A 13,841-nucleotide genomic window follows, 5' to 3' on the forward strand; every position below is an offset into this window, starting at 1 on the left:
ATGTGGTCTTATTTTAGGTAATTTTTCTGGCTAATCCTTACAACAATAGGAACTTTTATCCCTCCATTTTTTCAGATGAGAAAAATAAGGCTCAGAACAAGTTTTACACTTTTAAAGCAGACTTTTACAATTTCCGCACTGCTGACATTGTGATTCATAAAATTCTTTGTGCTGCGAGGGCGGTTGCATGCACAGGATAGGTTGTGTCTCTGCAAGGGAAGCTGCTGTTAACTTCCTATTAGAATCGGAATCTCACTGGATTCTAATAGTAGCAGACAGTCCCCCAAGAGTCCCCAGCCCAGCTGTGATGTCTGCAGACATTACCAAATGCCCCCACCATGACCACCACAAGCCCCAGGTAAAGGAGGAGAAAGGGAGCAGCATCATTCCTGGGATGAGAAACACAGGATAAAAAAAAATTTATTCTCATCCTCCTCCCCCCCCCCCCCCCCCCCGTCAAGAAGAGAACAACAAGCCTATACTAATTTCATCAATATAATTAAAATTCCTCAAGGGCAATGAGAAATTCTCTTGTAACCTTGAAAGTAACTTTAAAGAGTATCTACTCTTTAAAAAAAATAAATAAATAAAAAGCTTTCCACTTTTAAGTTGACTCTAAAAAACAAACAAACAAAATATAAAAACCAGATAATCTGCTCTGGGGTGAATTGGAAAAATTGACCTGCATGACCTCATAATCCAGTAACTTGCTATTATCAAGTCTGTTTGGATGTTATCCTGTAAAATGTGCTGGTGCCAAAAGGAGGATGGGTTTTGCCTTTTAAAGCTCACTTTAATGAAAGATACCTGTGTGACCAGAGCACCAATTGCTGGTAGTTATCACTGACATGAACAGTTACAATTCCAGGAAAACTGATACTTTGAACTAACTCTTTTAAAATAATAGCAGCAAAATCAATGAATCCAGTCACCCAGCGGTCTCTCAGGAGAATGAAGAGCAAAATAACATGAAACCATCTCAAAATGGTATTTAAATGCCTGTGTTTGTTTAAAGTTACATGATGATGTAGTAGCATCTGAACAAATTCTTTATTTTTCAGTAATTAAAGACCCTGCACTTGAAAGAATTTTAAGCTGAGTTTTGTCACAGAAGTATATTATCCTTCGTCTTCATTTTTCAAAAGGCAAAAATTTCCTAACATTTATTTGTTTATATTTTAATCTCTGACTATACTAAGTCCTCCTTTAAGGAAAATGAGTCATACCATTTTCCTTTTTTTTTTTCTTTCATGTAGAATCTATATTACTGTAATTCCATTTTTAAATAAGGACATCATCAGTATTGTGGTTCTGAGTGTCATCTAAAAATTATCTTTAATCCTTAGCAAAACTAATGAGATATTTTGTCTTATGCATTGAATTCTTTGTTACTTTAGCATTAGCCAAATCTGATGCCAACCTTCACAATTTCTATGCAATATCTATGCCGAGTTTACTGCTCCTTGTAAGTGGCAGTAAAGGACAACCTTTGGTGCTTGTAAATGTGTTGATTATGTGGCTAACTGCTAGGATTTACACACTCTGCTTTTTATTACAGTGATGGTTATCTTTTTTGCTGTAAGTGCAATGAAGCAACTAGAATGTCACAGAGAAAACTGTCACCTCTATCCTTTTTGCCATAAAATATCAACCCCTCATGCGCTTTTCAATGAAAAGCGTAATAATGAAAAAACCTTAATAATGAAAAGGACAACGGTGAAATGATACCCGCTACTGAATACTGCAAAACTAAGAATCAAGTGTGAAAGCTACGCACACACACACACACACACACACACACATACACACACACACACACTTCCTCAAATGGACTATATTTGCTTCCCTTTAATGCATCAGTGAAATATATTCTCTGCTTAATCTGTGTTCCCTAATAATGACAAGCTATATCTCAAAGATTCATCAAATTCTACCTGGTCATGAATATAAAAGGTTATAGCTATTCTGCTTTTAGGAAGCTAAGCACAAGTACTGCATAAAGCCTACTGATGCATACTTTGTAGCACTCCAGGGTTGTAATAAATTTCAAATCATCTGCTTATGCCAGGTTGTTTTAAACCCCTGTATGCTACCGTGTGCAGCTTCTCTGTGCAGTTGGATGAATGGGTACTGCAAGTTGGCTGTCACCATTTCTGTGTGCTTATGTAAAACAAGTTGCAATCAGATTTTCACAAATATGCAAATACTTCCATGGGAGATCTAAAATAGGTCGAAAAATGTAGGCTCTGTGTCCTTGGGAAGGGAAATACTGAATTTGGTTTCTCAGCCTATCAGGAAAACACAAATGATGTTTCATTTGTCACTGGGAGAAAGATGAGCATATCTGCTAGGTCCCTTTAAATTAATCTACTCACCTGTGAAGTGTGTAAGCCTGGCGATTCACAGACCTGTACCCCTGGGGCTAATAATACATTATATGTTAATAAAAATTTAAAAATTAAAAGACAAAAAAAATTAATCCACTCGATGTGATTCTTTTACAGACCACCGACGACATCCTCGTGGCGTCAGCAGAATGTCCCAGCGACGACGAGGACATTGACCCCTGTGAGCCGAGCTCAGGTGGGTTAGGTTAGTCGACTTTTTTTCTTACTTTTTTTGCTTTACTCTAAATCTGTATTGCATGCTGTCGTCCTTAGAATAGCCTTGCATTTCTATCTAGAAGCCCACTCCATTGAACAATGTCTCATTGTGAGACAAGGGGTTTTGCTCTTCATGTGCAAAAATTCCCCCACAATTTATTGAAAAACAAATTTTAAAAACAAAACCCACTAAGATTAGGTATTTCAGAAAAAGCAGTGGGGGACAGCACACAAGGCTGGTGCCTTACTGTTCACATTCCATTAACTCACAGTGTAATTTTTGTGTATAATGGTATAATGAGCTTTCCCTTGGGTCACCTATAGTAAAATTGTAAAGCTTAAAAATGGCAGTGCACTGTGGAAAATTATTTGACCTTTCTACTGATAAAAAGTCCCCACCACTCACTCTGCCAGCAAATTATCTTAAGTGATAAATTTCTGAATTTCAGAAGAAAGAGTATTATGGTAGTAGTCAAACAAACAGCAGGTAGAATCCTTGATACATTTAATCGAGAAATATTTGATTCTTGCGGCGTCTCCCTAAAGTGTAAGCTGGTGCGTTTTAACTCTAGTTGATGCATAATTTCTCCTCCTTCTTTGTGATAGGTGTGACTGACTAACACAAAAATAATGTTTCCAAAGCACCCCTTTACCATTAAGTTGTTGGCTTTTAACCCTGAAAATGAGTGAATCATAGGCCGGGTTTGCTTCCAGATATTCATAATACCTAATACCGGGGTCATTTCCATTCATTTCCTCTGTAAAGCGGCATTTCTTCAAATTCAGTAATTTTCTTGGTTAGGTAAACAAGGCGAGGGAGACGAAGTCTATACTATCCCTGGTCAGTTAGCTCATGACCTGTAGCTGTCACAGGAATCCCAGAAGAAGTTCATGTCACCATACAATAACAAATTGGTCTTCTTCTTAAGTATATCTCTTTCAAATGAATCTGCTATTCTGATATCTGAATTTTAAAAAATGGCTCAGGATGCCTATCCTGCATCTTCGGGGTATCACGTCCCTCCGATTGTAGCCACATACCCTGAGCACTAGGTGGCAGCAAGGAGCAGGGACTCAGTCCTACCTCGGCAAGAGAAGATCAGGAGATGTAGACAGGTCATGGCCTCTCCACCTCACCCATCAAAATTCTTGGCCTCCAGAATGTGGTGAGAACACTGGTGATCATCCATTCCGTTCCAACAGTTTATTGGTCTCTGCAACAATTCCCTTTTGGTTGTCTGGACAGATAGGGTCACTTCATGATACCATCCTGGGCTCCTTTGCCAACTTCCTGCCTTTTTTCCCACTGGTATTCTCATTCTTTCTGTGTTAGTTTAAAAAAAAAAAAAAAAGTTATTTCTTTTTTCTCTATTACATCAGCCCCATTTCTTTGCCTTCTCCTTTCCTAAATTTCTTCTTTTTTTAATTTCTCTGACTTTCACATGTCCAATCATGACATTTTTTTAAATATTTTTAAATTTTTTATTATGCTCAACTAGCCAATGTATCACCATTAGTTTTTGATATAATGTTCAGTGGTTCATTAGTTGCATATAACACCCAGTTCTCATCGGTACACATATCCTCCTTGACATCCATCACCCAGTTCCCTCATCCCCCACCCACCTCCCTTCTGTAACCCTCAGTTTGGTTTCTGATGTCCAGAGTCTCTCATGGTTTGTCCCCCTCTCCGATTTCTTCCCATTCAGTTTTCTTTCCCTTTCCCTATGGTCCTCCACTCTATTCCTTATGATCCATATATGAGTGAAACCACATGATAATCGTCTTTCTCTGCTTGCCTTACTTCACCCAACATAAACCCTTCCAATTCTACCCATGTGGATGCAAATGGTGGGTATTTATCCTTTTTGATGGCCCAGTAATACTCCATATTGACATTCGTTTTTATATATGATTTTCTCTGAAATCCTCTAGCATGGATTGTCTATCCTCTAGTCTAGTATGTTTGTATGGTGGGGTGTGTGCGGGTGTGTGTCTGTTTATATTTGTGTTTTCTTTTGTTTTCCCAATTAGCATTTTCTTGAGAGAATGTTGATTTTTGCAGTGTTTCTTACTATATTAACATAGTGCTGAAAGTGGTATAGAGTCTTCCCAATTACAGTACTTGCTGTAATTGGTTTTCCTCTGGCCTCAGTTTTTCTTTTGCTGACCGAGTATAGGTCATCATTCTTTTTGTATGTAGAATTCTCACCCTGAGTACCTAGCAAATTCAGTTGAGAACTCTGATTACACTTAAAATTGTGCAATTTTTTTTTTCCTCCTGGGCACAGCTAAATGATTCAGTTCTTCTAGCCACTGCTTACAGGTCTTATTAACCATTCTTTATAGACCAGCTTACTGTCTCCCCCTTTCGCTGGGGACACTGGCCCTAAGAACACAATAGTGAGGGTATGCGGAGAAGAAGTGAGGAGAGAAAGGGAGAGGTTTTTTGTCATCCTCTCTCCTTATTCACCAGACCTCTGTTTTCTCATGTTGTAGCATGATGGAAAGTGAGAAGCAGTTTGTTAATAGCCATACTCTAGATTCTCTTTCTGTCCCATTTTCTTCATACTTATCACCATCAGAACGAATCTGGTTTGCCTGTTACTTGTTCCTTAATGCACAGCTTGCATCGCTCCGCAAAGCAGGAAACCTGTTCATCTTGCTCCCTGCATGGGTTTGCTGAGTGAATTTTCATTTTATTCCACTCATCAGAGTCCGTTGCCCAGTGGACAGGGAGCAGCAGCTGCTGACTGTGTGATGGCAACTCCTTCCATACTCTTGCACCAAGTCTACTGGAACATCCCATCCTCTCCCTCACTATTTCTTTCCACTCTCCATAGCTCTCAGTTCATCAATTCTCTTAAGATGAAAACCTCAAATTCTGTTGCTTCAATGTCATCTTTCACTGTAGGCTCTTCTTGTGATCTTACCTTTCCTTGGTAGTGTCTTGATGATGTATTTCATGAGTGCACCTCTTTCTCCATTATATTTTGTAAGTGAGAACTCTTTTCTACATTAGCTTTTTCTGTCCAATTCCCTATGATTTTCTTCATACCCATCTTTATCATTCATCCAGTGATGCTCTTTTGGCAGACTTGGTTATTTGTGATAGCTTCTTATGAAATCATTAGTATATATGATTTTTTTTCCATTTTCCAAATATTTTTTGAATAGCAGTGTTGTTGGTTTTTTTTAATCCCATTCTAATCTGAATATTGTTTCATTATAGGATGCCCCTCCTGCACGTCTTTGTTTCTTGGTGTACCGACGTACTGGTTTTCTTAAATGTATTTTTCTGGTTTTCTTTCTTCTTGAATACAAACATAAAATAACATGGACAAAAACTGTAGTTGTGGGGCGCCTGGGTGGCTCAGAGGGTTGGGCCTCTGCCCTCAGCTCAGGTCATGATCCCAGGGTCCTGGGATCAAGCCCATGTCGGGCTCTCTGCTCAGCAGGGTGACTGCTTCCACCTCTCTCTCTGCCTGCCTCTCTGCCTACTTGTGATGTCTGTCTGTCAAATAAATTAAAAAAAAAAAAACTACAGTTGCTGCTGTTATTAGACTTTACTGTTAGATATAACTTGATAGAAATCATTTCAGATATTAGCAGGTCATATTTTAGGAACCTGATTTTTTTAGGAAAGTTACATGCTGAATTAAATATTCAGAAATATATATATCTGCTATGCCTTTTTCCTAATCCTTAAACAAGTGAAAGAAGATTTTTTTAAAGATTATTTACTTGAGAGAGACAAAGAGTGGGGATAAGGTCAGAGGGAGAGAATCTTTAAGCAGACACCCTGTTGAATCCAGAGCCAGATGCAGGGCTCGACCCCAGGACCCTGAGAACATGACCGGAGCCAAAACCAAGAGCCAGTGGCTTAACTGGCTGAGCCACCCAAGCTTCCCAACAAAAGAAGATATTTTTATAAAAAGATGCATAATTACTTTTACAAGTAGATTGACCAAATCTTCCCTGTATTTCACACTAAACTCTTTCAGAATCCCTGAATATTTCCATATGAAGGTTCTCTAATCACCCTGGACCCACCCTCTCTTGAAAAAATAGTTTCTTCTGTGAAAATGGGTTATGCTCATTTAGGTTTCTTCCTAAGGTGCTATTAAGGAAACAGGGAAAATCTGGCACCTTCTTGAACAACAGTAAAGCCTACCTTTTTATCAAGTGTTTGATAAATTTGAATCACTATGTGGTTCCACTCAAAACTCTTAATGAGGAGGGAAGCTATATATTTGGTGGATTTTCAGTTTCACCATTGATCAAGTAATATTAAGTCCTACTTCACCACCCTTTGCTGTCTTAAGCTCTGGGAACAAAAATAGAACATTTACACCTTCAGTTCCATTCTGCAAAAGAACATCTTTCATTCTACGCCACGCGCTTTTTCAGTGATTCTTTATGATTGCTGGGTTCTTCATCTTTGACATTAAAATATTCCCCTATTTCTCGTGTTGTTGCAAGAATTAAAACATGTGTACTAAAGGCACCAACTACAATGCCTGGCATGAAGTAGAACATAAATGGTTGCTTTTCATTTTCCCAGTTCAGTTATATAAAAAAAGAATATTCAAGCTATTTTTTCCCTTTTACGTAATGCTGTTACTTTTCCTGGCCGAAAATTGGTGGGCAACTGATGAAACCACTCAGGCCTCCTGATGGGAAGTGTACATGTTGAAACTGGATCGGGAGCAACCCCCTGGGTGAGAACACATGGAACTCAATTAAACTTGACTCTAGCCACACAGGCCTGCATGGTTAGCGTTGGGTAACAACTTCACATTGGTATAAATTTAGTGTTTGAGAATATGAGAGTGTGGCTATACAATTTAGGAGGTCTAATTGAACCCTGCCTTTTGGAATGAAGTAACTAGGTCACAGGCCACCATTGCCCTAAAATGCCCAGTTTCAGCAGCCTGGACAGGGGACAAGCGGATGACTTTTTCTTCACACTTCTCAAAAAAGACTTGCAACTTTTGTGCTTTTCTCTCAGCCCAGAGATACGGTTCTTAGATTAAGAGAATTAATATGTGGAAAACATGTTGTAGAACAGTGTCTTGGTCGTAATACATGCTATAGGAATGTTTGCTGTTATTACAGTTTGTATTATGTGAATATACATATTTTCCAAGACCTTTTTCCCCACATGAAAAGAAGGCTTTGTAAAACAGAGTTCTTTGAAATCTTATGTTTTTGATTCACTTAGTAAGCTGACAAAATGGCAGCCCTGCAAACGACTTCATGTTCCAAAATGGTCCTTAAGCCTGCCTGTGCCCTTAGTTTTGAGGCCCTCTTCTAAACAGACCCCTTTCTCCAAACTCCGGAAGAAATTAGAGGAGATGACATCTAAGACTATACCTAAGGCTGAGATTATAAATGAAGATAACGAAGCTCTTTGGTATGGGAGCTTCCCGATGAGTAACTCTAAATTGTCATTTGTTACACAGGAAACAGGACCAGCTTCCTGTTTCCTGGGATCCCACTTAGGAAGGACAATCTCCTCGTAAATTTATAATGCTTAGAATGATTTGCCTGTGCTCTTTCTATTTGTGGGTGGGGGTGGAGGGGAACCTAATAGGATATGGGGCCACTTTTAGATCAAACTATTTTTAAATGAGAAAAAGGAAAGCTTACTAACAAAAAAATTGAAGCAGAGGAAAAGGTTTGTCATTTTTGTGGCCAATCTCTTAACCACTTGCTGAACTAATGGGGATAAGGTAATCAGGACAGCCCCCTCAGAGAATACCTGTTGATTGCCCAGCAGTGACATCACATTGAGTGGGGCTCAGGTTATACAAATAATGATAGATAACATTAATAACCGGTTTTAGAGAAGATTTATACTGTTTGCCATTGTTCTTAGTACTTCATAAACATTATATTTCATTATTTTACAAAACTATGAAGTATTTTCATAGCTAGGGAAACAGAAAGATTAAGTTACTTTTTATAAGATAAGAGAGCTTGAACACTCGAATTTAGAAAAGGTGAGCTTTTAATTTCTTGGAATGCAGAAGATTGTTCTAGAATTCAGGCATCTCACAAATATAGGATTAATTTTTTAAATGTTCATTTAAATAATTCCATGGCTGGCAGAAATTTAAATTTGATGGCAAAAGGTCCTTTAAATGTATTACTGTTCATTAGGCTAAATTTGCTGCAATTACCATGCAATTTTGAGTGGCTTTCCAGTGCGCTATTTTGAGAAAAGATCAAAGGATTTCTATTGAAGTGATCCCATTAACCACATTAGGAATAAAGATATGTATACTGAACAAGGCGCATCTTTTCATTAAATAAGTAATCACAATCATTTAAAGGAATATATCACTTATTAGATCATATTTTTAAAGCCTGATTAGAAGATAATTTTGTGCTACATTTAAATTTTGTGTATGTATTATGTAATTATTCAAAAGCAAGTTTAATTAGCCATAATAGCCAATACATTGCTGTTAAAATGGAAATTTTGTGCTATAGCCAGAAAAACAGCAATAATTAGGACTTCATTTTTGGAAACATCTAGAGTATCTCCTAAGCACCAGACTACACTGAAAGCCAATCATATAGAGTCAGGGCCCAGCTAATCATAAAGGGGCAGGGCAAGCACCTGTATTTGGGGCACTGATGGGCTAGTAGGCATTCAGTGTATAACATTGTGGTGCAGGAATCATTTTTTTCCCATGTAAATTTAATTGTCCAGAAAACTAGAATAAAACTGAATGCTGTATGGTTAAAACAGAAGAAAGTCATTAGACATCATTTATACTCGCTTTTCCCATGTTCTTCTGAGAGCAACAATATCAAAACAAAAATTACATGGGGCAAATTAAACATGCAAGGAAGATTTATTCAAGATTATTGTAATACATGGAGGCCAGAACTCAACCAGAGCTCACCTCAAACTCAACTCAACTGAAAAAAAGAAGACTGGAGAGTTTATAAGAGCTTCCATGCAAGGATCGTAGACCACCTGTGTTTTGCTAAATGGCTTCACCCAAAGGAAAAGTAATCCTTTTCCTTCAAATATCTTCATGACCGGAGGTGGTGTTACAACTCCTGCTCCAAGGTAGGCTCCTAACTTCCCACAGAAATTGGGAGATGGGGAGTTATCACCCTTGAAGGTTATATTTCAAAGAGACAGCTCTTGGGGTCCTTGAGAAAAAGAATCCTGGGTTCTAACACTAGCAAGAGGTTTTTAAAATATTTACATATCAAAGGGGCAGAGAAGAAAATTGAAATTATAAGTTTTCTAAAGTAAATGCACAAAAGAAAGGGAGGCCAGGAGCCCAGAGGCAGGAAAAAGCCTGTCTGAAGTTTGGTCAGGTTGTGCGGGATATTCAGGTCTTGGTCAATGAAAGTGAGTCCCCCTGGGACGCCTGGGTGGCTCAGTTGGTTAAGCAGCTGCCTTGGGCTCAGGTCATGATCCCAGCGTCCTGGGATCGAGTCCCATATGGGGCTCCTTGCTCCGCAGGGAGCCTGCTTCTCCGTCTGACTCTGCCTTCCACTCTGTCTGCCTGTGCTCGCTCTCGCTCACTCTCTCTGACAAATAAATAAAATCTTTAAAAAAAAAAAAAAAGAAAAGAAAGTGAGTCCCCCTTTCAAGGTATTTCATTCACCAAAATTGGTTCCTACCAGGAAACCAGTAGGAAACAAAATAATAAAAGGTGATTTTTATTTGTTTTCACAACACCATTTTTTTTTCAATGTGAACTATTTTAACCTTTCTGTGATTTTGGAATTTTTTTCTTAATTGTATGTATTTATTAGAGAGAGAGAGAGAGAGAGAGAGAGAATGAGGGAGGAGGGTAGCAGAAGGAGAAGCAGAGTCCCCAGTGAGTATGGAGCCTGTTATGGGGTTCCATCCCTGTGACCTGGGATCGTAACATGAGCCTAAGGCAGATGCTTAACTGACTGACAGGCACCACTGGATCTTTTTTTTTTTTTAAACAATAAAATAGAATGGATCATTGTCACACATTAGGAAAGCTCTTAAAAGCATTTTTAAGCATCGTGATATGCAACAGGGAGTGAATATTAGTTCTGGCTGTCCCTTTGGAGTCAGAAGAACTAGTTTGAGTTGCATCCCTTCCTGGTCTTGGGAAAGTTACTTAGTCTCTCTGACACTCAATTTCCTAGTCTGTAAAATGGGGAGAATGGAGTTGTTACAAGATTGAAAGAATATGACGCATACGGAGTGATTAGCAGAGTGCCTGGCACATACTGAGGGTACAACAAATAATGATAATAAACCCACTGAGGAATGGGGGACCTGTTGCTGCTGGGATTGGCTTCTTGCCAGTAGATGATTTATTCTGTCTTCTGGTAAGGCCCTCATAAGGCATACAGATATGATCTGAGTAAAGAAATGAGCCACAGTCCCTACTGAGGTTAGAGAGAGCAGGCTCTATTCCAACATCTTAACTAACACATGATTGGCTGCTTATAATAATTACTTAAGAGATGAATGAGTTTGTTATGTTAGATTAAGCATACTTGAAAGTCTGCAAAAAGTACATGACTGCTAATACAGAACCTTCCTATATTGAGTAACAGAAAAATCTATTCAATAATGAGTACACAATAAATTCTTAATCAATCTACATGTATCCCACTTTGAAACACTAATAACCTTTCATATTAGAGGTCCTTATTAGAAAATGCTAAAATACCATAAGAGCCTTTGTTTTCATTTTAAAAATACTTACCAACCCTGAAGAAAGAAATGGGGTATACGTTCAGCAAAATAGAGGGCAAGTTCCTCTCTTATGGGAATAGGAAATCCGGGAGGAATGAAATCATGCTTTCTTGTGATTTTTATCACAAGAATAGAATTGGTAATAGAATTGGTTTCCTGTGGAATTTTCTTGGTATTAAGTACTTTTCCTCAAATGATATCAGTGACCCAGCATATTCTGAATAATACCACATGACAGGACATGCTGCCTCCGTGAAGAGCCATATGCTTTCTCTGTTGGTTCATATGCCCCAAGGAGCAGCAAATGCTACACTAGACTTGAGTCTGCAGGTCTCCTCCTGTCATTGGACTTGTTGATTGAATCACTGTCATCACTGTCAACTCCTAACCCAAGAATCCTGGCATTGGTAACAAAATAGAAAAGACAAGACTTTATTAATTTTTCAGGTTAAAAAAGGGTGTATTGAAGATGCCAATACAGACAGAGGCCATCAAAGAAAGAAAACTAGTAGAAAGAAAAGTATCACGTCTAGGAGCACACTAAAATCTCCCACTTCCTTGACCAAACTTTGCAAGTCAGGATGTCTGAGTTTAGCCACTTGCTGTGTAATCAAAAACAAAGCACTGAACCTCTGTGTACTTGACTTTTTGCACCTGCAAAATGGTGTGACTAATGGTAAATACTCATGACATTGTTGTGCTGATAAAAGAGACAGCATGGAGAGCATTTAGCATTCAGTCTGCCACACAGAACCTTTGATTATATAAACTAACTTTTATTAATTGAGGAGTAAACCATTTTATAAATGGAAATAAACGTATATCCCCTGACAAGAAGGAGAAATGTTAGTAATTGGCATTTTAACACCTAGAAAGTTTTAAAAAGTGTTTCTGAATTCTATTAGCACAAAACTTTTCTCAGTAGCCACTCTGAAACCAGGAAGACAAGAGTGGTGCATCAGTTGGGATAAATTTAGGTTGTAAGGATGGGAAGAGAGCACATATCAACTGTTATTCTTATTTTTAGAGGAAAAAATTGCAGTCTCTGCCCTGCTGAGCTCTTGAGAGGAGTGATTAGCCTTCCTGCCTGTGCTGGTCATCTGCCTGCTCTTCCTCCTAAGACATCCAGGAAGACAGGGCGACGTGACCTAACCAGCCACAGCACTACTTGCTCTACAACCCCACCCTCCCCGGGTTGGAGGGCCTCCCTTTCATATTTCCCAGCTCTAGGCTTGACATGCTTTCTTCTGAGGAGCTCAGTGGAGAACCTGGCTCATCTTTCACCTCAGCTCTTACACTTTCACCAAAAAAAATGTGATCTTTTTCCAACAAAAGAAAATTGAGACAGCAGTAGTTTTCTGGCAGGAATATAAAGATGATCACCCAAAGTAAGTAGGCCCAGTGTTAAATCAGGAAAATTATATACTGTTCTGGGGCCCAGAATGACCTGGACTTATGTAGTATGTAGACGGTGTACAGGGACCCTGGTGGAGGAGCAGTGCATCTAGCCCCCAGCACACAGCTGGGCTAAAAATCTTACCCTGTATTTCCTTCCAAGTACACCACAGGATTCCAGAGCAAGAAAGGAAGGAAGAACAAAGAATTGACCTAACAATTTTAGAAAGAAACCTAATACTTCATCAGAAGAGTCATTATTTCCATGATAAGAAGCCTTGCTGTCAGTGATGACTAAAGAGTGCTCGGAGATGATTGATTCATGATACCTAAAAATATAAGATACCATAATGAAATTTTGAAAGAGGGAGAAATTTAATGCACTCCAACCATAGGCGCCAGGGAGCACTGGTTCGTGATGATAGAATGTTTCCCAGATAAATGGAAATGAGCTCCACATGCAGCATGACAGTTAAGGACCCAAATCCACATGCCTGGCAAATTAGGTGATCTTTCTGTCACTTGAATTCACAGGCCCTCCGTGCACGTTAGGCAAGTCCCTAACTGCAGTGACCCCCGAGAAGATAATGTCTTAAGTGGTCAACATCATGGCTGACCTAGCCATGGCGTGCCATAATATTGTGGATTCCATACCTGTTGTGTCGAAGACACAGGGAGGATCATCAGACTATCCTTGTTTTTATATCATACTTGATCCTTCTCTGAGCACTTTCACATTTATTATTCTACCCAATCCGATATTCCTGGGGACCTTGGGAGGTAAATAATGTACCACAATGATGTCTGTAATGAAAAACTGTTAACAGGGGATCGTAAATTGTTAAAAGCAACTTCGCAAGTCACGTGCAGTACCTGGGCCAGAACCCAGTGACCAATATTCTTCTTACCCCTCGCCACTGCTTTCCTAGGATTCTGTGCGGTACAAACTCCTTTTGCCAGAATTGACAGAGAGATGGCAGCAGGTGCAGTAGAGTGGAGTCGGAAGGGGTAGAACCGGACCGCTATGCAGAAAAGGACAACTGTTCGGTTTTACAGGAAAGGATGACCTGGAAAATAATAACAAATTGTACCGTGGTCCTAAATGGAGACACACTGAATGTATAAAG

At 39.0% G+C, this 13,841-nt stretch overlaps 1 protein-coding gene across 37 annotated transcripts in view; it reads left to right on the top strand.

The window, feature by feature from the left end:
- The window catches only part of NRXN1 (neurexin 1), a 1,174,729-nt gene that overhangs the window by 1,145,711 nt on the left and 15,177 nt on the right, over window positions 1-13,841 (top strand). For 20 of the 37 annotated variants that reach the window (XM_082745351.1, XM_082745378.1, XM_082745356.1 and 17 more), the window contains one exon: window positions 2,505-2,592. In XM_082745351.1, coding sequence (XP_082601477.1) covers window positions 2,505-2,592 — 88 coding nt within the window. The remainder of the gene's footprint in view (window positions 1-2,504; window positions 2,593-13,841) is intronic. The other 17 variants (XM_082745353.1, XM_082745361.1, XM_082745376.1 and 14 more) reach the window with 1 other exon arrangement.

Source organism: Mustela nivalis, assembly GCF_964662115.1.
Source record: "Mustela nivalis genome assembly, chromosome: 8".
In the NCBI taxonomy this organism is placed as follows: domain Eukaryota; kingdom Metazoa; phylum Chordata; class Mammalia; order Carnivora; family Mustelidae; genus Mustela; species Mustela nivalis.